This window comes from Medicago sativa, chromosome 1 (assembly GCF_051527215.1).
Source record: "Medicago sativa cultivar Bolivia chromosome 1, Bolivia_mono, whole genome shotgun sequence".
NCBI lineage: Eukaryota > Viridiplantae > Streptophyta > Magnoliopsida > Fabales > Fabaceae > Medicago > Medicago sativa.
In genome coordinates this window covers 54,194,721-54,220,605 of record NC_140749.1, presented here as the reverse complement: position 1 = coordinate 54,220,605, position 25,885 = coordinate 54,194,721, and the positions used below count along the sequence as shown (strand labels likewise).

The 25,885-nt window shown below is 35.6% G+C and overlaps 4 protein-coding genes across 4 annotated transcripts; 1 reads left to right on the top strand and 3 right to left on the bottom strand.

Moving 5' to 3' along the window:
* Nucleotides 1–871: 871 nt before the first annotated feature.
* On the top strand, nt 872–2,328 carry LOC146955411 (uncharacterized). The gene is made up of 3 exons (XM_085748418.1): nt 872–900; nt 1,176–1,620; nt 1,795–2,328. The coding sequence occupies exons 1-3, from the start codon at nt 872–874 to the stop codon at nt 2,326–2,328; spliced, it is 1,008 nt and encodes a 335-aa protein (XP_085604544.1).
* A 329-nt stretch (nt 2,329–2,657) lies between these two features.
* On the bottom strand, nt 2,658–5,637 carry LOC146955410 (APO protein 3, mitochondrial-like). Its single transcript, XM_085721399.1, has 3 exons — nt 5,157–5,637; nt 3,972–4,402; nt 2,658–3,865 (listed from the first exon to the last, which is right to left on the bottom strand). The coding sequence occupies exons 1-3, from the start codon at nt 5,507–5,509 to the stop codon at nt 3,459–3,461; spliced, it is 1,191 nt and encodes a 396-aa protein (XP_085577525.1). The 5' UTR covers nt 5,510–5,637; the 3' UTR covers nt 2,658–3,458.
* A 2,329-nt stretch (nt 5,638–7,966) lies between these two features.
* On the bottom strand, nt 7,967–13,227 carry LOC146955409 (calcium-dependent protein kinase 20-like). Its single transcript, XM_085721410.1, has 7 exons — nt 11,821–13,227; nt 10,501–10,644; nt 10,248–10,400; nt 9,618–9,733; nt 9,206–9,373; nt 8,805–9,029; nt 7,967–8,639 (listed from the first exon to the last, which is right to left on the bottom strand). Exons 1-7 carry the CDS (start codon nt 12,764–12,766, stop codon nt 8,568–8,570), a joined length of 1,824 nt encoding a protein of 607 aa, XP_085577536.1. The 5' UTR covers nt 12,767–13,227; the 3' UTR covers nt 7,967–8,567.
* Nucleotides 13,228–15,363: 2,136 nt separating this feature from the next.
* On the bottom strand, nt 15,364–16,279 carry LOC146955408 (uncharacterized). Its single transcript, XM_085748412.1, has 2 exons — nt 15,619–16,279; nt 15,364–15,368 (listed from the first exon to the last, which is right to left on the bottom strand). Exons 1-2 carry the CDS (start codon nt 16,277–16,279, stop codon nt 15,364–15,366), a joined length of 666 nt encoding a protein of 221 aa, XP_085604538.1.
* Between the last annotated feature and the right edge of the window lie 9,606 nt (nt 16,280–25,885).

Below are 25,885 nucleotides of genomic sequence, written 5' to 3'. Positions count from 1 at the left end.
CTTCTTTCATCTCTCAAATGACAGTTTGATGCCTTGTAGAATCTACCATCAACAAAACGAATGAAACCCCAATTGGGCCAATCAATAAGGACAGAGAAGATAGTCATGAGCATTTATTTAAACGATCGATGAAGAAAAAAAAATGGATAACATTCAAGCTCCTAATATTGAGAGCTCCAATATCAGTAAATGCAGAAGAATAAAGAGATGGAGTATGTAGAGAGTGATTGAATAGTTGACATTGACTTTGTATTAGGACAATGCCTTGTATGTATACAACCTCAACGGACCAATTCTTTTGTTAGGTTCTGCAACTGAAACAGAACCTAACAAATAATATCCTTCGCCATACCGGCACAACATAAATCAACTGACTAACAGAAAAGAAGGAATTACAGCAATTCAAACAAAATAGTAAAACAAATGATACTGCATCAGATTGTTTTCTTTTTGATGGATATGGCATTTGATAATAGAGTGACAATCATTTCAGGGAAGCAATTCAGGGTTTTAGATACAGAATGAATACCAAAATAAACCCAGACGGATTTATCATAGGAAAATGGGGAAGACTAATTAGTTAATTTAGTTTATAGTTTGTATTATTAGAGTTAGCTTCTGTTTAGAAGTCGGTTAGCTTCTGGTTTTTTGTTTTAATGTTATTGTAATAGTTAGTCCTATCTCTTATAAATAGGCTTAACCTTCTGCTAGATAGATTAGGGTTTGTTTTTTGGTTTGAGAACTAGAGAAAGCTCTAGTGGAAGTGGAAAATAGTTCATCCTGTTCCTCTATGGCTCTACCATTGGATAATAAACCATTGATAGGTTCTTAACAAATTGGTCTGACCTGGTGACCTGCAGTACTCCTAGCAATGGATAGAAGGGTAGCAGCATTGGAGCTGTGGGCCGGCAGATATTCAATCAAGATGAATGACTATACGGCAAAACTGAACATTTGGGTCATTTGAAACAAATTATGCACAAATTTGGAGACAATGAGTTCTATGCCAATAAAAAAAAAAAAGACATGAGTTTGCAACTTATTTCAAGACCTTTTTGGCCTGACTTCACAGTCATTAGTGAGGAAGTCCAACAGGATCCAAGTTTGTCTAAAATCATGACAAATTTGATAACAAATCCCAACTCTCATTCCCATTTTACCTTGGCATAGAACAGGTTGTATTTAAAAGGACGTGTGGTGTTGTCCTCTACTCCCAAATCGATTCCTCTGCTTTTGAAAGAATTCCACTCTACGACTCGGGAATCTATAAGACTTGCCGACACATTGCTCAGTGAAAGGCACACTCATGACTTTTGTGGCAGCTCACACTGTTGTCAAAGAAACAAGTACCATGATTCTTCTCCACAAGGTCTCCTTCAACTTCTACCTATTCCCAACGCAATCTGGGAGGAAATCAGTACAGATTTTATTACAGGATTGCCTAGATCGAAGGGTTTTGATGATATCCTTGTCATGGTGGGTGGACACTCTAAGTATGGCCATTTTATCTTGGTCAGACATCCTTATTCAGCCAGGTCCATTGCAGAGTTGTTTATCAAGAACATTGTTAAACTTCATGGGATTCCTAAATCAATTGTGAATGACAGAGATCCTACACTTGTCTGTCACTTTTAGCAGGAACTATTTAAATAGCAAGGGACTACTCTCAATTTTAGCACAAGTTATCACCCGGATTTAGATGGACAGACAGAAGTTTTAAATCGTACCTTGGAGACGTACCTCAGATGTTTCTGTTCAGAACAACTAAATCTGTGGGTAGAATTCATCCCTTAGGCTGAATTTCAGTATAACACAAGTTTTCATAGTGCTGCTCAAGAAACTGCATTTGAAATAGTCTATGGAAAACCTCCTCTCTCCTTACAAAGATTCATTCCAAGGGAAACTTTGGTAGAATCAGTGGCTCAAGATTTATTGATCAGAGGTGAAGCAATTGCGTTGCTCCAACTGAAACACTACCAACAAAGAACTAAAGACCACATAACACATTACACAAATACTCACAGACGAGAGGTTTTGATAAAAGTAGGTGGTTGGGTCTACTCAAATTTTCAACACATATACAAGGGTCAATGCCCATACACATCCATCTTAAATTTACAGCTAGGTATTATGGTTTTAAAACACATTGGAGCAGTGGGCTTCAAGTTGCAACTTCCATCAACAACTCACATACACCCTGTGTTCCATGTATCTCAATTGAAGAAGACCATGGGTCAACATCCTGTAGCATCCGATCTGCCTACAGATCTGGACAGTGAGGACAAGGTTGTTCCGATGGTGGTAGCAAAAAATCACATGTATGATTAGAGAGTGTGTAAATGGGGAAGAATGTAATTAGTTAGTTGAGTATGTAGTCAGTATGGTTAGAGATAGTTTCTGTTTAGAAGTCAGTTAGCTTTCTCTTTTTTATTGTTATTGGAACAGTTAATTCTGTCTCTGATAAACAGGATGAACCTTCTACTAGATAGATTATGATTTGTTTTTTGGTTTGAGAACTAGAGAATGCTCTAGTGAAAGGGTAAATTAGTTCCTCCGTGTAGCCTCTGTCTTTCAACAAATAAACTGACAGGCACATAATCTCATTTCAATATGATTGGATAATCAACCATTGATAGGTTCTTAACACAATCATCCACTCAACATAATTAAGGTATATTCAAGCAAATAAGCAGCAAATATTTACAAAAACTAGAGGATATAATATTCTGAAAATCTGATGGAGCTGGATTCGGAAACTAATTCCGGTTGATGCAAATCTAGGGGTTGTGTTTTCTACCAACAATATAGGTACTTTGGCAAAAATGCCATCTTTTCCACCTCATTCAGAGTTCAGACTCAGTGCATCATCAACTAACTCTTTGCCTCTTGTAAACCAGAAAATACTAAAACTAATCCTGTAGACTAGTGTTTTCTTTGGTTTTAGTAGCAGAAAATTACATTAAAAATACTGCACAAGACTATAAACTAATCAATTCAACACCTCTGGCATCAATTTTGCCTCAACAAAAAGTGGACCAAACATACACTAACAAAGTGACCAATGAGGTCGGTAGAGGTGCAAAGGCCCCGTTCTCAAAAGAATCCAAGCAGGAAATTCAAGTTTTTAACCTCCAATTGGTGTCAAAAGCAGAAGTGTTCCACATTACCAAGACCTCAACCTTTAGTTACCAGCAGAATACAAGATAACTTTGTCAAAAGCAGATGTGTTCGACATTACCAAGACTGCGACCTTTAGTTACCAGCAGAATACATGATAACTTTGTCGAATGCACTTATTTTCATACTATTGCATCCCTGAGCTCACAATAGACATCCTCCATCTTTGCCAGCATAGACAATTGTTACAATTCAAAACAATTGTACCTTAATTGTTAATTTAGACTCTTCCAATGCCCAAATGGTTCCTCCATGCACAGGAAGTCATCCAACCGATTGCTCTAAACAACCCACTTTTCCTCATCCATATCAGGGACTACAACATCTCTCATTGTATGTCCATAAATCTTTTCAACTGGTGCCCCAGCCTGTGAAAATAGCTCAACAACTGCAGGCAACATACCATAATATCTTTTCAACTCATTAACCAAAGGCTTACCGGGTTCTTGATCTCGAATATGATAGACGTAGACTGGAGGTACAAAATCATTTACTGTAGCTTCCTGCCATTCATGCTGCCCATCCCTCATCTGGTGTTTGTAAGCTTGACAATTTCGCACTTTATGACCTTTAGGTCCCACTTGTACCTCTGGACAATATCCACAAGTTTGTACAGCATATTTCTCCATAAGTTTTGAAGCTCCGGTGCACATTTTATTCCAGGCTTTCATGCCTCGGATAGCAACAGCTGCAAAGAAGCACACATATAATTAGCCGAGTTGACAGAAAACAAAATGTATGTTATACGTATAAGTGAGACTGACAGAGAAGGAAAAAGACATGTGTTCATTAACCTTGGATGTCATCACAATGCATTTCCATAGAATTAGTGTCTTGATCCGATCTCTTTTTCATATATGGAAATCCATATTCGTCTATATCTTTTTCAAGAGAAATTTCTTTAGGAAATCTTTTCTCAAAATCAATTATCCTACCAGCAACACAGTAAACAGGAAAGGTCCGTCTTCTGGTAGGGTACTCAGGTATGTCAACACCTGCTTGGATACACAGTTCAACAATTGCTGGAATTCGGTCCACAAGAAGCATTTCATTATGTGAAACAGCCCTCCCAATTCGATCATACAGATGAAATGATTCTACAAGAGGCAGAACATGTTCGATACCACCTTTGACCCAACTGTGTTCTTTACTTGACAAGCTTCCTCTAACATTACATGTTTTAATTTTATGTGGTGGATCACCAACATGAACGTCTCCACATATGCTACAAGAAATCCAAAATATCAACTAAGAATGTATATTAAAAAATTCCCAAAAAGTTTAGGAATCTAAAGGCTTAAATAAAGTAACTAAACATTAAAATTCAACATTTATATCCCTATATTAGGAGAAAATACTTAAAACACCTCTAATATAATAATAACATACTTTCTTAAGAGTAAATAGGCAAATTAGCCATCAAAATCGTAGGCATCGGTCAAAATAGTCCCTAATTTTGCAAATTAGCAAATGCACTCTTGAAATCGTAATGTGCCATTCAAAACGGTTCATCCGTTAACTTCTATTGCTGGAGGTTACAACGTGACACGTTAACTAGACACACCACATTGCACGTTTATCCCATATCTATGCTAGCTTACTAGAGACTAATATTACAAACAGTTAATAATTTCAAGATGCGCTTGCGAATTTCCAAAAAACAGAAACTACTTTGACCAAACAATTCGATGATCAATTTATCTATTCACTCTTCTCTGAAGCATTTCAGCAAACAGCTTAGCTGCCAACTTCGAATAGCAGCCACTAGGCACTCCGCTATAAATGAAGCACGGACAATGACACGCCGACACAACGATTTTTTTTAGAAAATCACATAATTCAGTGTAATTATATGTGTCGATGTCGTGTCGGTGTCGGACACGACACGTGTCTGACACAGGGACACGCCTTATCCGAGTAGTGTCCGTGCTTCATTATAACACTTTATTAAACTTTTGACGACAAAGTAATAGAAATACCTGCATGAATAAATGGAAATAAAGTTGACAAGTCTAGAAACAGTAGACAATACTTCAGATCTAGCAGCATAAACTTGTTTAGCAACAGGAATCAATTTCTGAACCAACAAACCATTTTCAGGAGATTGTAAAATAATCTCTTTCACATTTTGTCTCTCTTTTCTCCTCTTTCTACCACGGCGTTTTAGTTCGTTGATACTTGTTACCAATGGTTTTCTCTCGAATTTCTTCAGTTTCTTTGGGATGTTATCGTAAATGGAGAGAGTGGAGTATAAATGACGGAGACGTGTGATTGTGTGTGTTTGTTGTGGAATAGGAAACTGTGTGATTCTTTGAACGAGTTTTTTAAGCATTGTGGCTCATCGGAATTAGAAGAGGCTGTCGATGAAGAGAGAGTGGCAGTCGAGCGCGGTATGGGGGCTCTTGCTGTTTTTCTACAATTCTTTTTGTGCCCTTTCAATTTATTTATTTTGGCTACAATATTATAAAAAAAAAAAAAAATATTATTTATATAGATTGATTTATTATTATTTTTTGTCAGGTAGCCTAGTGGCTAGAATTCTCCTTATTCTCCTTATAAGGTGAATAAGTGGGGTGTCCGGGGTTCGAACCCCTACCAACTGAGTTATGCTCACGGGACAGATTGATTTATTTAACTTGATAAAAAATAAATTTGTTTTCCCTCAAAAAAAAAAATGAATTTATCTACTTTCATAACCACAACCAAGTGTAACATTGCTTGGTAGGATATTGCATATATTATAGGTAGGGTTGGGGTTCAAATCCAGACACTACACTTTTACATATTTAAAATGTATGAACTCTAGCCATTAGGTTAATAGACAAAAAAAAAAAAAAAAAAAGGTGTGAGATCCTTTGAGAGAGTTTACAACATAGTTTATCACAAGTATATAACTTATGTTTACCTTATTTCTATAAGCTCTTTAAAAAAAAAAAAGGTGTGAGATCCTTTGAGAGAGTTTACAACATAGTTTATCACAAGTATATAACTTATGTTTACCTTATTTCTATAAGCTCTTTAAAATAGCCAATAAAAACAACTTATAGATTATATGAAAATAGTTTTATTTTATCGTATGTGATAAAAATATGTTTTTTTTTTGTTACAATGATAAAAATATGTTATATATAAGCACTTATATGATTTGTATAAAAAAAACAAAAAAAAAATAAGCACTTATATGATGTGTTTATACAATTAGTGCTTAATTGAATTGTTTGTCAAAAAATGACCATGGTGTTTAAAGGATTATGTTACAGTAATTTACTAAGGTAGTAATATTTTACTTTTAGTCTATTATTTGTTTTGGTGAGGTGTCATTTCTGAGTGGATAAAGTTCTAGAATATTCTTTTTTTTTGGTACAAAGTTCTAGAATATTCTAATGCATCATTTTGTAACTATGTAGTTAGGTGGGAAATACTTGTGTGACATTAATGTCACGGTGACATTAAATCTGGACCACACATTGGGTGACATTAGATGTGTTGTGTGGCCCAGATGCAATGGCAATGACAATGTGTGGCCCATATGCAATGGCACGGTGACATTAATGTCACCAAAGTGCCACCCGTAGTTAGGTCCATCAACTTGAATGAAACAACTCACATTTCACAAAACATATATTTCTCTATGAAAATTCTCCTTAGTTTTTCTAAATTTACTCTTTATCAACGGAGTTCATTCAATCATTGAGTTCTTTGATTTGAATAAGGATTTTACCGATGTTCTGTCTAAAATCCATTTTATTCGTTACAAATTACTTATCCTTCGAAATTACTTTTCCTCTACTAAGTTGATATACTCCTAGATCACAATATTTTTCTAACCCGCCCACATGGCTTTTCGTTGGATGCCCCATCGACCTAAGTTCTTTGGATCTTCTATGGAACTAGTCTATGAGTCAGAAACAAGACATCCAATTTAGATAAAGAAGAATTGTTTTTCAAATGAACGATTTTAAGGATCAAACTTGAGTTCTTTTCTGACAGATAACCATGTCACAAACTCTCTCAATATCATGTTGGTTCTTAGATCTCAAAAACTTCTTGAAAACCTTATTTCGTCATCTTAGCTTTATCTCCTTAAGATCCATGTCGTGATAGGTATTGTTGTCGATCCTTTTAAATGCTTCAATTATCTCAAACATTTGAATTTTTTATGGAAAAGTAATTTTGATCCCCCTAAATCCTAATCTAATGTTAAGTCTATTTGAGTTCGATCAAAACCCCTGTTCTTTGTTAAATAGTTTAGAAGTCTTTCAAACTCATTTTTTTTCATTCACTAAAGGTAATTTTATTTGAGGCGTATCAGACACTAAAAGTGTATACCACTGTCAATCGAAATTCGATCATTGGTTCGTCATATTGTAGGATCTTCAACCCCTCTTTAATATACCTTCAACCCCTCTTTAATATACTTGTGTCCTATACTGCAATCCCTCATAATTCATGATGTATTTCAATTGGAGTTTAAAGGGAAACCTATAGACTCATTCTTAACGGGATTCAAGGAAGGACCTGATCTTTACAAATCTATTATAGACAGTCTTTGCCTTAAATTTGCAACAAAAATAAAATAAACCTACTCAGGCATGAACAGTTTTATCGTGTTGACAGTTGAATTATTCAATGATAGAATAAGGAAAGTCATCCAACAAAACTTGCTTCAGCCAAATCTAATTTGTTAGATGATCCTGATTGCTAAGAACAAAAAAGTTAATAGCTTAAATCATACGGGACAGAATGAAGGGGATGAGGCAACAAATCTTGAGTTCTCAAAGAGACTGCATTATCAAACACATCACCTCATATCATTAACAAAAATAAGCCATTACAGAAAAATATTGGAGTTTATACATTTAAAATGAAAATCACTAACCAAAAAGTACAGATGTCTTTCTCTATACATGAATGCAAATAGGGTACATGAGTTGATACAACATGATATTCGGCATGAAGACGCGGTTTGAGACTGCGAAGCTGGAAGAGCATTCTTTCTTACGCATAAATGCGTGTCCTTAACACTTCTTTTAGAAACTTGTTCTCGATTTGATGTTTAGTATGAACTAACACTCGATAAAACCACTTCACATGCCGAGAAATCATTCTACCATCCATTTACCCCAAAAAATGGGTAAGAGGTATAAAAGGAAAAACTATACTTGATTATATTGTTAAAAAGTTGTAAATACTAAATACATTCACACTATAATTAGCATGCCATTAATGCTTCGTCTCCCTGAAGCTCAAGCATTTTCCAAATGCATTCACTTACATAATTTAGCTTCCAGAACAGAAGAAACTCGCTCGAAGTTATATATCAAGTCATCATTTGGCAAGATCTAGAGTTAGCTAATGCCTGAAGGCATTCATAGTTTTTCTCAAGCTGTTTATAGCCCCTTTTTGCCAAAATCAGTGTCTTGCATCATTGCAACAAATTCACTGTAGTCAATGCGACCATCCTGAAAACAGTGCAAAATTCAAGTTGAATAAAGAAAAACAAGAAATTAAATGTTCAAGTAATTGATGAAGTGATGCGAAAGAAAGAAAGAAGTAGGAAAGGAGAGGAGAGGGTGAGTAAAATTGATGTTAGATAAATAAGGTGTAAACAAATTAAGATTCATTACGTTATCGCGATCAGCTTCACGTATTATATCATCTAGATGATCATCTTGTAGGCCAAACTGGTTACAGGCTTGTTGGAGCTCATCCTTTGTAATGTATCCACTCCCATCTTTGTCAAAGTAGTTAAAGGCTGCAAATAGATGATCCTCCTTTTGAACCTTGTTTAGATGAAGCATGGCTGCTATGAATTCACCATAGTCTATGGTACCACTATTATCAACGTCTGCCTGAATTTTAAAGAAGAAAGGAAAAATATTGATCAGATGAAATACAAAATGTATCGATCATTCAGCGGAACACAACATAAAAGTCTAGGGCATTCTTGTTTTTTCAAGAATGAGCTATATACAGTCATTCATTTTGAACATAGAACTGACAATTTGGATAGCAGGCAAGCACTCACCGCTTGCATTAACCAGTTGATTTCAGAATCCTTAAGAACCGAACCAACTCTTTCTAAGCCATTTTTCAGTTCTTCAAGAGTGATCTGTCCGCTATTATCTGTGTCTATCATCTTGAACATTTCTTTAAGTCCTGCAATTTCCTCCTCGGACAGATTTTCAGCAATTACCTGCCAAGGGATATAATACAGAAAGTTATGCTCTATAATATATTTTTTCTTGAACATAGCAATTGCTTCCCATTGGCAAAATGTTCAATATTGATAAAAAAAATAGCAGCTTTCTTTCTGCTTTATTCTTCGATTGATTATATTTTCAATCTATTAGACAAGAAGCCTTGTAAATTCTTAGATTGTTTCCATGTAATATGCAATACTTCTAATCTTAAAATACTGATGGGTACTGGATACTCACTCGAATGGCTATTTTTTTGAGCTTGTTCATTGCAGAGAATTGCTTCAAACGAGATAAGACAGCGGAGTCAAGCGGTTTATCAGGAGCAACACCTCCAACCTGAACCCAAGGATGGCCTGCAAATGATCAATCATAACTAAGTATTTTAATTTTGAAACAGAACACCAATTATGATTATCATTTAAAACAATGAGATCAGTGTCATGCATGATCATGCAGACTGATAATTGTTATGCCAGTTCTGAGAATCCTATATCTATCTCTTCAACATTATAGTAAAATATTAAGAGAGAATGCCTAGGATCAAAGGATGATTGGTCCTAAGAGAGAAATTCTATATCTATTTCATGTTCCGTATTCAACAAGAACCATGCTTTACTCCCCCCTCATCCTTCCCAGGGTTAAATGAAAAAGTTCTCAGTCTATAATACGAAATAAGAGCAGCGACTAGTTTAAAGTATTAAGTTGCCACTAACCAGATAATCTGTCATCAAGAATATATAACATTGTTAAAAAAGAAAATCTTGCATAACAGGACATATTAGATCTCTGGTGACAAAAAAAGTGCAAACTATTCTAAGATGCATTCGAGATCTAGCTATTCAGCATCATAGAGGTATGCATACTCACAAAGAACTTCATGTGCCGTCATCCTCTTCTTAGGATCCCTTATAAGCATTCTTCGAACAAGATCCTTTGCACTTTCAGATATACTTGGCCACGGATCAGAAATAAAGTCAAGCTCTCCTTTCAATACTTGCTCAAATATTCCTTGCTCAGTTTCTGATACAAAGACCAAAAAACATTAGGCACATATTACATCACAGACATAACTAATCCTGCTTAGGACAAACAATAAAATCAAGTGGCATAGCATTCTCACCATCCCAAAATGGTGGAACTCCACTGAGTAGAATATAAATGATCACCCCAGCGCTCCAAACATCACATTCTTGACCGTAATTCTTCCGCAAAACTTCAGGGGCAACATAGTATGGACTTCCAACCACATCAGTAAATGTCTCACCTGTGGTAATGGATATATTTTTTCTCAAACTGAACTAGAAAAAGCTAAACCCAAAATAAAGAAAAAGCAAAAGTTTTGAACATAGTTAGGCAAAACAGCTAAGTTCACCCTAGTGAATCAAGATAACGTGTCTTTGATACGGAATAGCATGATGTCTTATGTATATGACTTAAATTCTTAAACAACATAAAATTTTATGAACATAAGCCCGATAAACCTCCGTTATAATAATCAACTTCTTTCACATGATTCTTAGTAGACAACCCGCTGAGGTGATAAAATACAAAGCTGTGAATCTGCAGAGCAGTTATCCTAGTACTTAATAAAATATGAAATTAGCTTTCATTACGGACAATTTAAACGATGATCAATATAAAGTATTCATAACATTGCCTTTACTTTGTTCAAAATATTAATTTTGGACACATGAATAAAAGTAATTACGAGGGATCCAGATGGTGAAGAAAAAATGCAGGTTCTGTAACTTTTTTTTTTCTTCAAAACATCAAAACACTTGCTTGATATGACAACTAATAAAGTATCAAGACTTTTTGTTTTGTAAGAACAGATTTCCCTTTCCCATAGCACAAGAGAGTGTTGTTTGAGACAGCTTATTCCATATTCCAAATTTCAAATCAATACATAAGTTATAATTTTTCATGTCTCCTAACTTAACAACACTTTTACATAACATCTTCTTTTCTATCGCACTCTCTACTTCCCTTCACAATAACATCTCTCACTTTGTTTTCATTCCATTTCTATGTCTCTCTTCCATACACCATCCTCGAACTTGTTTAATATAATTAGTTCTATAAACAGCAAATGGTCAATTTTCTACAGACAGAAATAACCATAGATCATACAAGGCAAAACTACAAAGGCTATATGTAACTGATAATTTCGATACTAGCCACATATGTGGAACTCCCAGTCTTATAGGTAAAGCTCTCTAATCAAAGGCTTATGTATGTCATTATGTCAACTGTGAGTATTTATGTGTGTAGAATTGAAGCACAAGGTTCAACAATAAATAGATCATAATGTCTCTCCTAGCATTCCATGATGATCATATTCAACTTAAATACCAATCCCTCATGTCAAATATACCATCATATTTTCATTCAACTAATTAATAAGAACAATAATGTTGGCAGAATGATAAAACAAATATACCTGGTCTAAAAAACACCGAGAGTCCAAAATCAATAGTCTTAAGTGCCGATTCTTCTTCATGACTAACAAACAGAAAATTCTCCGGCTTCAAATCCCTATGCATAACTCCTAAAGAATGACAAGCTTGAACAACACCTAAAATCAACCTAGTAAGTTCAGCAGCTTTTCTTTCACTATAATGCCCTCTCTGTATAATCCTATCGAAAAGCTCGCCACCGGCACATAACTCCATAACAACATGAACCGCAACAGCATCTTCATAAGCACCAACTATTTGTATCACATTCGGATGACCCGCCAAATGGTGCATTATCCGAATCTCTCTTCTTACATCCTCAACATCCTCTTGTGTTGTTAATTTCCTCTTTGCAATTGACTTGCATGCAAATTCCTTATTAGTCCCTTTTGCCATACATAAAAATGTTGTCCCAAATTGCCCTTGACCTAATTTTCTCCCCAAACTGTAAAAATCTTTTATGTTTTCTGTTTTCCTTCCCAATACAGATTCTACCTGAAGTCCAACACTTGATACTCTTTTCACATGTGTCGGTTTCTTAGGTTTATCCGCATCACCCTCACCCGCACCACCAGCACCAGTAGTAGCAGCAACACCACCACCACCACCACCACTGGAAACAGCACTAGATGCTGCTGCCTTTACCGGCTTTTCATGTTCGAGCGGTTTTATTTCTGCGGCTGCTATTTTCACCTGTTCAGGAGGTGTGCTCTGAACCGAAATATGCTCAGAAACTTTCCCACCTGCACTAGACTCCGGTTTCGCGGAACCTGTTACAGCATTTTCCGGTGTTGACGGAGTTTTGTTTTTATCTTCGGCATTAGGAGGAGGAAGCCTTGCCTCCGGCGGACGTGTTTTCCATACGGCCGCGGAAACGGATTGGAGGAAACCATTGCCACCGAGGTTTGGCCCCACACAGTTGTTGCCCATTGAAAAAACGACGTCGTTTCAGCAACGTGTTCCTCTCCACTCTCTCCACGACGCCATTGACGGTGAGTATTGAGAGCTACGAGAAACCCTAATTTCTTTGAAATTAAGAGATCTCGAAATTGAAATGCGTGTTGGATTTATAAATTTTCAGCTTCTACAGAAAAACGAACAACAATGTTGGAAATCTTGAAATTGATCCAATTTCGAGATTTGTGTTGATGTAAATCTTTAGGGTGAAATGAAAAGGTTGAAAATGAGAAGGTGGAATTGTGATGAGAAAAGAATCAATTGGAATATGAATATTTGGGTTGATGAAAAAAATGAAGAGAATGGTAATTAATATTGGTGGTTGATTAAGGTGTGTTATTGTTATGATAATGATTATGATTAAGATTATTCAGGAGGATTGAGGAAATGGAGAAGACGAAGGCCATGATCGTCTACATACAGCTCATTAGCTTGTTACACGTGATGAGAAAACTCATATTGCATTGCATGCATGCAATGCAAAAATGAAATAATAATAATAAAAATCCTTCAAAAAAAATTTTGTACAAAAATATTAATAATAATTTTTTAAGGAGAAATAAAATCAGAAACTTAAGAAAAAAAAATAACAACAATAAGTCCTTAAAAAAACAATAATAATAATAATAATAATAATCACCTCAAATAAAATAATATTAATAACAGAAAATTTCTATGATGTCGTCTATCAAGAATTGGATTTGAGCCCCCCCTCATCGCTGACCAAATAAATGTTTTCCACAAAAATTAAAATGTAAAATTAAATTTGAAATCCAAAATACTGAAAATCCATAACATTATGCTTCTCCGACCTAGTGCTAGTTGAATAGAGCAAGAGAATAATTAGTTGCCATTTTTTGCTCTAGTATGCATCAAAATTTCTTTTTGATACATTTATGTAAAAGTGGGTTGAATATATTTATGTAAAATAGTGGTGTTGCCAGCACCATGAGCAAGAGGTTCAAACTTTTGAACATTTATTAATAATTATAATAATATATAGTGCAAAAAATTACAAGGAGCTCAATTTACTTTTCTTGATTTTTTTGTGTGGTGATTTACATTTATTGATTAGTAGTATTATTTCCCAATTCTCAATAATTGTCACATTTGCATTTTTTTTTTTGCAAAACAATTGCCGCTTTTATTTTTTTATAAGGCAGGAGCAAATGACATCAAGAAGAGTGACTCCGAACTAAGTTAGTATCCAACTCTAACCTTTTGCCAAATGCTCATATATATTATTAAAAAGAAAATGAAAAAATACATAGAAAAATTGGGGGACATAAACCTAACCAATTTATCCACAAAATGTAGGTCTATCCAAACAGGTAATATGAAAATTAAAAACAACACAACTGGATCAAAACAGCCTCTTTAGAGGTCTAGACTGGGGTGAATGGACCAACCGTCAACACGGAGCAGATCCATGTACCATCCTATCCCTGTAAAGCAAGTTAAACACTCTTTCGAGCCCCAGAGCAAATACCAAATAAGACCCTCCTTCCGGGGCAGGGAGGAATGCCACTACAAGAAACATTGCAATTTTCCAGGGGAGGATTCCTTGAGAAAAGGGCAAAAAGCCTTGGCAAAACGACGTTTGTGAGGGATTTTTCTAGGGGCAGAATCCCTGGCAAATCCGCTCATCGCAAACAATTTGTGAGGGGTTATACTCCTGGCAAAAAAACGTGGGGTTATACCCCTGTCAAATTGAATCGCTTAGCCTTGTCATAAGCCCTGGCAAATTTTGTCACTTTTTTCAGCAACTACGCAGTCTGCTCTGACTAATTGCTGATATTACAAAATATCAAATCAGTAGGTGATTTTATGCCACGGCCTTTGCGAGGGGTTTAGCCCCTGTGAAATGGTAAATTAATTTATTTTTAAAAATGTTTTATTTTTTGTAAAACCAATTTTTTAATAAATAATTAAATGTTTTTAAAATGATTTTATTAATAAAAATGTATTTAAAATAATAAAAAAAATCGATTTTTTTTTAAAATTGTTTTTTAAATACAATTATTTGCTTCAAAAATCATTATTATATTATATTGTTTTAATATAAAAACAGATTTTAATTTATTAAAAAACAACTTTTTTTAACATATTTTTAATTTATAAAAAAAATACTGATTTTGAATACACTATATTAAAAAACTCCTTTCCAACAATAAACCTTTTTAGTATATTATCCTTTTATGAAGTCTTTTTTTTTATTTAAAAAACAGTTTTTAAATTTTAAAAAAAACAATTTTTTTTAAACAGATTTAGTTTAACAAACAGTAAAAAATATCAGATTTTTTACTGCATAAATTTCAAAAACGAATTTTATTCTCTAGTTTTAATTAACATTTTCTTTAATAAATTATTTTCCTTAACAATTTTATGAACAAAACAGTTTGGAAAAAAAAATCACAACAGAATTAATTTCCTCTTGTCAAAAAACAGTATTATTTTCCATTTCTTCAAAATTAAAAATTCAAAATAAATAACAAATTAAAAACAGATTTTGCAAAATTTATAACATCATATATACCCCTGGTGAGTTAACTCACACAGCGTGACTTAAATCACGCTGAAAATTCACACAGAAACCCCAACGTGAGTTAACTCACGCTGGTTTTCTTTCTCACTTTTCTATCAGGTGCATTTCTTCGCAATCTTTCTGCAGCAGCAACCTCCATCCATTTATGTTAATTAATAAAAAATTTATTCTCTCTCCCGAGGATTCCTTGCAGCAGCACGCTCCATCCATTAATTCACTATATTTTTTTTTTGAGGGAAAATAACTTATATCATTTCATTAAAAATTAAATCAGAAATACATGCTGGAATTTCATCAAAGATGTGGAAGCTAGGGAATAGTGTGGCTGCCTTAGCTAACTTATGAGCAACCTCATTTGCTTGCCTCCTAATAAACTTGACATGAGAGTTTGTTAAAAAGATATTACAAAACTGGATAGTATTATCCATAATGGATCTAAATTCGGTGCTATCTCCTCTAGCTTTGTTAAAATAATCAGCTACTGTTTTCGAATCTACCTCAAAATCAACGTTTGTGAGCTGAAGTTCATTGATCAATCGAGTTGCATGATAAAGTCCTAAAGCTTCTCCAATGTCAACTGGACACAGTGGTGAAAACCACATGGTTTTTGAACATACATGATTTCCTTCCGAATCGCGAATGCACATGCCAATACCTACTTTATTACTGGATGTAGAAAAGGAGGCATCAACATTGCATTTGAGTCTACCAGTCATTGGCTTCCTCCATCGAATGTTACCGTACCTGTTGTCCATATTCTGACCATCATGAGTTTGAGGACCTATGCTTGCAGGTGAGTGAACCTGACCTAAAAGACCCTGCTTTCGGTTCGCTTTCCGCCATCCTTCTAGGAGATGCTTTGCTCTTTCCAGAATTGCAACTGTCGACTCTGACACCTGTTGCCACAGCTTTAGATTGTGAGATTTCCAGATACTCCACATTATTGTAACAATACTCTCCACTTGACTTGCTGACAACTTTTGCAATAGATTGAATATAATGTCTGGTGCATTATCAAACTGACTCAGGGATGGTGCAATCAAATGCTAGACATTTGCAGCGTTTCAAGCATTTATGGCGGTCATGCAATGAAAAAATATGTGGTTGCTATCTTCATGTGGATCCTCACACTTAACATAAGCTGATGGACAATTGACTCCTCTGCTTATCAACCTTACCCTTGTAGGGAAGCATTCTCTACACACTCTCCATATTAAATTCTTCACTCTTGGGGATACTTTCAATCTCCATATACCATTTCCAATACTCTGGTTTCCGCAGATGAGCATTATTTGCAATGTCTTCAATACATACGCGATAGGCAATTTTGACCGAGTAACAGCCATTCTTCTCGGCCTTCCAATGCAAACTATTGGTTTGTACTTGTGGATATAGAGGAGTATTCACTATATTTATATAACAAATTCTTCAATGGCTGAACAACATACATTAATTCAACCAAATTGAAAGTCAATCACAGTACCCATTTTAATTATTATTATTATTATTATTATTATTATTATTATTATTATTATTATTATTATTATTATTATTATTATTATTATTATTATTATTATTATTATTATTATATTCTTTGCTTTCTACTTTGCCTTAGCTATCCATCTATCTATCAAATTGTTTTTCAGAGGAGTAGGCAGCTTTCTATTATATAATAATACGAGAATGAAATTTTGATTAAATTTGAAAATGAAGAAGAATAGTATATGCAGTTGAGATTGGAAGACGAATTGATAAACAGCACCATATGACAAAAAGCAACACAACTCATCCTGATTGGGCCTTTTACTCTCGTGACATATGCAAGTACTTGAAAAGCAACACAATTGATAGAAAAAGAAAGCAACGTGAGTTAACTCACGAAACTCAATTTCGTCTTTTAAGTTGAGAGCGAGTATTTTTAGTTGGGGGAAGAGCAGAATTCTAAGATATTTATAGGCAGAAAAAAGGGTAAAACGAGGGGCAGGTCCTGTGATGACAGCGGACACAACTTTTGTTTAGTTGACTTGACAAGTAAATGACAAAAGCAGAGCTTCTCTGCTGTATCACCATTTGTGAGGGGCAATCTTGGTGTAAAGCCCTTGTTTTTTGTCTGCAAAAGCTGAAGCATGTCAGCCAATCTGAAACTCCATTTTGTGGTCAGTTCATCCTAGGGGCATGTGTACATTTGTGAGGGGTTCACCCCTGTCAAATGGTAAGCGGTTCCACACTTAGCAATGTCATACTGGAAACTTTAGACCATAATCACAACTACCATCCAGAAACATCTGGATCAACACAACAGTTCATCCCATATCAGACCTTGAAGAACGACAACAACCTTGGGGATGGCGACGACACTAGGTTGGGAATCAGAGATGAAGCTTGACAGCCGGATGGGAAAACGTCTAATCTGACATATCTACTCAACAATTTCTAGCCACACAATCCAACACCCACCACGACCATTGCAGACGGCGAAGAAAGAACAACGTCGGAGGAGGGTTAATCGTGCTAGATCGGAGGCAGCCGCCGGAAGGAGGAAGACCGATATATCTCAACTTGTAACAGTATCGACGCATTTAGTGGTGTTCACACACACAACAACGCGTTTTTGAACCAACACTTGAGCCCTCCGACGCTGTAAGGACCACCGAAATGGTGAAAAACCACCACAACGAACGCCACAACCATCGGAAAACTAAAGTTTAAGAATCCCGACGGGGCAAAAGGTGGTGCGGAGGGAAAACCACTCGTCGCACCACCATCTACAACTGCTACATGTTGGAGGAGTTTGGATCTGAAAGGGAGGCGGCAGATCGCAAAGAATCAGTCATCGCTTTATTAAAATATCAATGCAAAATTAATATCATCGCACCACTATCTACAAGCTGATTTTAAGCGTGAGTTTATCTTTAGATATTTATGCAGTTGTTTTATCTTGGACCAGAATATTCTGGATGCAGTTGTTCAATTAATATTGACTGAAATAATAAAACAATATTAATGATTAAGTTAGGACCAGAGAACTCTGAATTAATTTGGTTGTGATTAATTAGTACCAGAATATTATGGAGTGATTAATAAATATTAGTATGATTGTGACTGTGTGTGTGTATAAATAGTGTAATTTTAAATAAAAAGAGAAAGGGAAGAAGAATAACACAAGAGATTTATCCTGGTTCACCAAACCCGGCTACTTCCAGTCTCAACACCTCGTGTGAGATAATTCATTATAGTATCCTGCTAATAGAAACTTCTGACTAGCACTATAAGTTCTTGATCACACCAGATCAGTCTGTTACACTCTGTATTATCAACCTCAGCAGACTTCTACAATTCTTTGCTTTCGAACAAGAAAGGTTGTTACAATTCTTTCTCAAACTATTGTTACGAATAGACTAGAGAACGCGATACACTTTATATGAAGAGATGGGTTTGGGATTAGATTTACATTCAACTCGTGTTTGAGGGTATGATGATATGAACACACTCACGATATGTGATCCACAAATCTGTTATGAGTTGGAGTGTGTTATAGATGAAGAGATTATGATATTTTCACTTAAAAGTGGATTATGGTTAAAATCAATCTCTTAGCCTCAAAGGCTTCTCAACTCATGTTTGAGATTATGATGAACAAACTCTTGATATTGATCAAAGATATAGTAAGAGAGTTGGAGTTTGATTGTATGTGAAGAGTTTTTGAAAGTAGTGATGATTTCACTTGAGAGATGATTTCTTTGTTGTAAAAACTCTTGGTTTTTGTCTTCAAAACCTTCCTCTATTTATAGGAATGAGAGACTTGTTGTCCACTTAATAAAAGAGCTGTAGGGACACATTTTTCTATGTAGCATGTGCTTTATTTTGTTGCTTGGAGAGAGCATGAAATTTTGCACTTGCAGAACGTTCTCGAGAATGTTATGGAATATCCAGCTAGCATAAAGAAGTTCACACGTGATTTCAAGTTGTAATGAGCTGTTATCTTGATTCTAGAAGCTTGGAGGCCACTTATGATGTAATCTTGATATCATTGCATGATGTCATAAGATGATGTCTTTGATGATGTCATATGGTAGTAACTTTGGAGACATTTCTTAATGGGCTTTGCTTCAAATGGATCAAAAATCATTAAAGCTTAAGACAAATTCTTGTATTGAATTTACGTCATGCTTTCCATTTTGATGATTAGTCTTTTGATGTAAATTATTTATTTGCTTTGTGAACAGTGACCAGAACGTTCTCCAGAACATTCTCACTGAAACATTCTAACAAAACACATTAGTGGATAACAAAACAATAATTGTAATATTTTTGTTAGCTTTTAAAACATCAAATGAGGATGTTTTCTTCACTTTGTATGACCATAATGATATTTGTAGGATAATGAGAAACCTTTCGCAAAGTTAAAATTCCTTTGATTGATTTCTATTCTCCATATCATATCTTGATAGAATCTCCAAGCATATATGATCATGAATTTTCTTCTTTGATATTTCTTTGATATTTCTCTTCAAAGTTGTTTCTAATCATTTTGATGAAATGATTAGAATAATTTCAAGTGAAATATGCATCCTCATCATGAGAACATTCTTTCATCAGAGTTAATAATGTTCTCTTATGTATGAGATGACACTACATTCTTGGTGATTGCACACAATGTTTCATGTCCATTGAGCATATTTGAGATGTTTTAGTTTAGGCATGTCTTTTCTTCCTTGAATCTTTAAGGCATTGTTGAAAACCATGCAGTGAGGACTATAAATCAATTACTCACAAAGTTCATCTTCTTGTTGAATCCTCACTCAACACTCATTTGATTCAAACAATATTCTTTTCAAATCTTCTTTAAGCTTGTGATGCTACTGGTTTGGTATTACTTCTTGTTTACGTCTGTGAAAATACTCAAGTGCAAACATCAGTAGATCACCATTCATAAAACTTAGTGTTTATTCGATAAAGTTTGCTATCGTTAAAACATTCATCAAAAAGATTTTTGTTTCAACAAGTACAACATAGGATCAAGATCTAACTTTATCCATTTTGTGCCTTAAGGCTCCATCCTAGTATAGCCAACCTTCACCCTTCAATATCTTGCATCTGTTCATTCTTGTATAGACACCCTTTTTGTTTGATAGGAATTGCAAAATTGTCATTTTCTCATTCTTTTGTATGCTGAGCTTGAGCTTGTCATCCTCGACCTCAGCTTTAAAACTAAGAGCTTGAGCATGTCTTTTTACAAAAACGTATATGAACAGTAAAAGGTACATGAACAATAAAAGGTCTTTTCTCTTTTACCACTTTCTCTTACTTGTGCTCCAAGATGCATTATTGTCGTTGTCCTTGCATTGCATACTTGGTAACCAAGTCATGTTACTTTATGCTTTTGCTTTGCTTGCTCATCAAGACTCAATCTAGGGCCTTGTCATCATCCTTTCTTTTGCAAATGTTTAACAGATGTTTGAAAGAATATTGTTTGTCCATTTTCCCTTGCATTTGCGCATTCCTTTCTTTTCTTGATGCTTATGGATTAATTCAATAATTATCCTTTCTTAATTCAAATTGAATTATCATCATATTTTTCTTGAGAAGCTTGATCTTTATTATGAAAGGGCACATGGCTTTAACATAATGTGAAAAATGAATTTTCATATCCTTAATAAAATCCACTCAAGATCACACATCAAATAACCAAATATAATTATAATCTTAATTTTAATACAAGAGTTTTGTTTATCATTTAAAAACAATTTTAAAGGGGTTTTTGCTTCAACAATCTCCCTCTTTTTTGATTGATGACAAACTTCTTGAAATTAAAATTATACAAGGAAGTTTAGAAAGAAAAAAAAAGCTCCCCCTTGTGGCTCCCCCTCAAATTATGCATACAATTTACCAAGATAAGAATTAAGATGTAAAATTTAAAAGCATAGAATCAATAATTTCATTTATCAACATTGATTCATAAAGATTATCATAAGCATAATATAAAATTTTAGATGATCATTATTCAGAACTCTTGATTCAGTCAAGTATCCATATAGCTCGAATCTTTGATCAGATCCGTCCGTCGTAATGGTCTGGTGCTCCACCGTAACGATCTCCGGCAATCTTTTAAGGTGGTGTTTCACTCAATTTCTTGGTGCGTTCGATTCAGATTTCTTTGTAGAAGACAATGGAATCCTTAATTTCTTTGATTCTTTAACTCTTTCTGTCTCCTTCGCCGCCGTAACGGCCATTGGTGACTGGTTTCTGGTTCCGTCTCTGATCATTTCTGGTGCATGAGGTTTTTCTTCCTGATTTTTAACTTTGATTCAATGCTATGTGTTGAATTTAGTCCGATCCACAGCGGAGATTCTGGCTTTGGTTAGATTCTTCCGGCGAAGCTTCTGGTACCGCTGTGAAACACTGATTTTTCACAGCTTCTTTCATCTGCTTTGGAGTTTCTGATATCATCTCTTCGACGAAGCTTCTAGTTTCTCCCTCACTCTCAACTTCTGGTGTTGGTTACGGCTAGGATTTGATGGTTTGGCCTTGGACCTTCTTGACCCCGTCGGAGTCTACGACGACGGAGAAATCGAGCTCAACCAAAACGTTCCCACAAGCTCTCTCTGCATCTTGTGATATCCAATTGAATCAACTTTCACCCAAAGTCTACATCGGTGACACTGTCAGTGTGAAAATATCTCAGGAGGAAAATGAATCGGGACTTGAAGCCTATCGGTGTAATCTTCATGGGAGATTGACTTTACACAAAGGGGATCCACCATTGACAACCAAAGCACTGAAGATGAAGTTGAATGAGTTGTGGCCAAGCCTAAAAAACCGGTCTGTTATTACTCTAGGGAAAGGTTTTTTTGAATTCAAGTTTCAATATGTGGAAGAGATGCGAAGGATTTTAGCCCTTGGCGTGGTGAATTTGAAACCGGGCATTTTGAGATTCTATTGTTGGACTAACAACACCAAGTTCAGACTCATGCTCAGATTTGGGTCAGGTTATTGCACCTCCCTCAGGAGTATTGGAGGAAGAAGACTCTCTACGAGATTGCATCAGGAATAGGTACGCCTTTGACCATAGATGAAGCAACACAAACTAGACTCTTTGGATTGTATGCTAGGATCTTAGTGGATGTGGATATGTCAGGAAGGTTGTTTGAATCAGTATTGGTAGAAAGATAGGGTTATGCCTTTCCAGTGGCCATAGAATATGAAAAACAACCAGATTATTGTGCTCATTGCAAAATGATAGGCCACACACTCCAAAATTGCAAGAAACTTGGTACTGTTAATTGTAATGTGGGCATTGGTAAGAGTAAGGCAACCAAGCAAGCTCAAACTACTAAGACACAAACAAAAATCACTGAACCAGGAAGTTTGGGTGTCCAGCAACCTAAGGCAACTATAGAGCTACACCACATTGAGGAAGCTACTATGGTGAACATCACTTCCACTTCTGCCAATAACTTAGAAAGGGAGTTTGTAGGCAGTTTACTTCAAAATGGGAACATAGAAAAGGAAGTAACTAAAGACACAACCAATATTATAAACCATGCCTCTGAGTTAAACTTTGTTGTGTCTCATTCTGAGCCAGTGGTGAAGAAAGCATTGCGGCAAAAGGGAGTTGCACCTCACTCCAATCCTGTTGATGACAGTTTATTTACTAAGAATAACAGAGATGACAGCTTAACAGAGTATCAAAATTTAGTCAGCATTTAGGCAAACAAAGAGGCTGATGTGGGATGTTCCCAATTGGCAGATAAAGTTACAGTTTCACAGATGGACACGACTACTACCCATGTTGCTAGAGATGAAGATCAGGTAAACAATGCTAGTACTGCTGCATTGAAGAGTGTTAGCATATTAAGAACTCAATGGGGAGACTTCACTGATGAAGAGACGGATATGAGTGATGTGCAAGAGCATAACCTTGAAGGAGATATTGAGGAGGGAAGTTTATTCACTCCTTTTATGTCAAGAAGGAAGAAGAAGAATAACAAGAAGAAACATGCTAATAATCTAAATGATACAGGAGTTCAAAGCACAATTATTGAGCACATACAAACTCGTTCTAAAAAGGGTGTCATCAAAAGCAATCCGAAATATTTGTAAATGTTTGGAAGGTTGATAATTCTATCTTAGTGGGATAGATTTGATTGTTTTGATATTTGGTCTTTCTCTTTTATAGGGCTAGATATGTTGGTGAACTTGGCTGCATTCCTTGTTTAGCAGTTTAGGTTTCTTTTGATTACAACCAAAGCTTAAGCTAGATGCTAGAAGTATCTTTGCATCTTAGGAGTAATTTTGGCTTGCTTTCTCTTGTGTTTTCTCTCTTTGTATAGGGTTCAGGCCCTCTCCTGCCTTTTATTGTTTTCTTGAGCCTTTATCAAAAAAATAAAATTTTAGATGATCAATTTGTTACATACACCATGTTAAACTCATAAGAAAAGATCCTGGAAATTTTTAACTAGCCAAAAAAGGAATTTCTTCCAAAACAAAGTACTACCTAGTTTTCCAAAAGGTTAGCAGATAGAAATTTTGAAAGCAAGAAGTAAAAATAGAAGTGGAGCAGTAGCAGATAGTAGACCAAATTTTCAAGACCTATTCTCCCCCCTTTAGTCAGCAACAAAAAAAGAAAGGGGTGTCAAGCTCAGGCTCAGCCTCAGGCTGGAGGTGGAGTGGGATCAGTGGGCTTAGCAACTAATATAACAGGCACGATGGGATACACAATATTAGGTAAGAAAGGAAGAAGTGGATCCAGTTGTCAATAATCACTTGACGGTTACCATAGCTAGCAACAGTTTTTTGTAAACCAATCAAGTTTTGGATCACATCGAAGCTTGTTGGTCCTCTTTCAACAACATTAGTAGCAGGAGGCATATTAACATTCATAGATGGTATCTTAGGAAGACCATTAGAATTGGATGTATCAGTGTTAACAAAAGAAGCAAGTGAACCAAGGTGGCTGGGTTCGGGTAAAGGAGAGGAAGAAGTGGGTTTGTTGATTTGTGGATCAAGTGTTAGTGAGGTGAGAAAATTGCGAGCAACATCAAGAAGAGAGTTATCAGAAGGTTTGTGGGTGATAAGTAGGAGGTTAAAGGGGCAAAGGAGGTATGGTGTCGTTTGTCCTTGAGAAATCTCATGCATTTCATCTGGATGAAAGCCTCCAGTCGTGGAGTAGTACTGATAGGGGTTTTGGTTAAAGGGGATAAGCTTGACCAGATCAAGAAACATCGTATTAAAACCTTCTTCTGATTCCACATCCAAGTTTGGCAAATGTGATGATTGGTTGTCAAAAGGGATGAGACTAGGTGATTTTCTTGGTGAAGGAATAGAAGGTGAAGTATGATCAGGGGTGAAATTGTCTTCAGATAAGGCATGATCATCTTGTTGTTTCATCTGCACATCCTCGTATTCAGCTTAAAACTTATCCTTTTTCTTTGCCTAAGGGTCATCCTCTTTCTCAAACTCAGAGTCATCTTCAGTATAAGAGGGTTCTGAACTCTCATATTCTTCCTCAGACAGAACATGCTCATCCTCATGTAAAACATCTTCAGCCTCAGCCTCAGGTTCTTCTACTTTTCCTTTTTTTTCACAGAACTCTTGATGTTATGAGTTGCAGTTTTCTTCTTAAAGGGTTTTGCAATTGTAGCAATGCGTAAACGACCTACAGTTTGACCACATATAACACAACATTCATCTGAACCAATTTCATCATCTAGAGGAACATTAAATTCTCTATAAATCTTAGTCAACACCATAGCATAGAGTGCAGAGCGACGGTGAACAGATGAATTTTTCATATGTGCTAAGATTAAATAACCTAGGTTAAGAGGTTTCTTTTTCAGCAAGTGATAAACAACTAACAAGTCTGTGTCAGTGACCTTATCCCAACTTTCGGCTCTAGTGAGGATGGTGCGAACACAGATGTTGTGAAACAAGTGACACTTTGGCTTGAGGTTGACAGCTATTGGGCGATCTTCTGAGGCCACTTTCAAAAAGCTAGAAACACATCATCATGTTCCAAATTGTAATGATTGAACCAATTATCACCGTAGAGATGAACACCACTTGAAATATTTTACAGATAACTTCCAGATTAAGTTTGAAAGAAATGCCTTTGAGAGTAATGGCCATATTGTTGTTTGAACTGAATTTCACAGTGGCATAAAAAGCACGAAAGAGGCGTGTGTATTGCAGTTCCTTCAGAGATAGGAAATTTGTCCATCCCAAAGCATCAAAGTGTGGTTTCAGATTCTGACCTCTTGAAGCCATATCACCTAAATCCACTAGCCATCCATTTGCAATTGTTTTATAATCCCATTTTCTAGAAAACATTGCCTTATCCTTTGGATTCACATAAACAACATCCATATATGGGGGTTTCAAATTCTATGATACTTCAGAGAGTTTTTTTTTTCAAATGAGCTCTGCTAGAGCTTGAGCCAGAAGCCCTAGTTTTTACGAGGAGGAGGAGAAGATGGTGGTGTGATTGTTGGTGTGTTGAGTGGAGATTCATAAAGAGAGGGTGAAGATGGCGGCATAGATGGTGGTTG

Coding starts and splice junctions, on each gene's coding strand:
- LOC146955410 (XM_085721399.1), bottom strand. CDS start 5,509: ATGCTTAAAAAACTCGTTCAAAGAATCACACAGTTTCCTATTCCACAA. Junction 4,403..5,156: donor ATTTCCATTTATTCATGCAG/GTATTTCTATTA, acceptor GATTTCTTGTAG/CATATGTGGAGACGTTCATG. Junction 3,866..3,971: donor GCATTGTGATGACATCCAAG/GTTAATGAACAC, acceptor GCTTCTTTGCAG/CTGTTGCTATCCGAGGCATG.
- LOC146955408 (XM_085748412.1), bottom strand. CDS start 16,279: ATGTGGAGTATCTGGAAATCTCACAATCTAAAGCTGTGGCAACAGGTG.
- LOC146955409 (XM_085721410.1), bottom strand. CDS start 12,766: ATGGGCAACAACTGTGTGGGGCCAAACCTCGGTGGCAATGGTTTCCTC. Junction 10,645..11,820: donor CTCGGTGTTTTTTAGACCAG/GTATATTTGTTT, acceptor CCATTACCACAG/GTGAGACATTTACTGATGTG. Junction 10,401..10,500: donor AGTTCCACCATTTTGGGATG/GTGAGAATGCTA, acceptor TCTTTGTATCAG/AAACTGAGCAAGGAATATTT.
- LOC146955411 (XM_085748418.1), top strand. CDS start 872: ATGGATAGAAGGGTAGCAGCATTGGAGCT. Junction 901..1,175: donor AGGGTAGCAGCATTGGAGCT/GTGGGCCGGCAG, acceptor GGCATAGAACAG/GTTGTATTTAAAAGGACGTG. Junction 1,621..1,794: donor ATGACAGAGATCCTACACTT/GTCTGTCACTTT, acceptor TTCATCCCTTAG/GCTGAATTTCAGTATAACAC.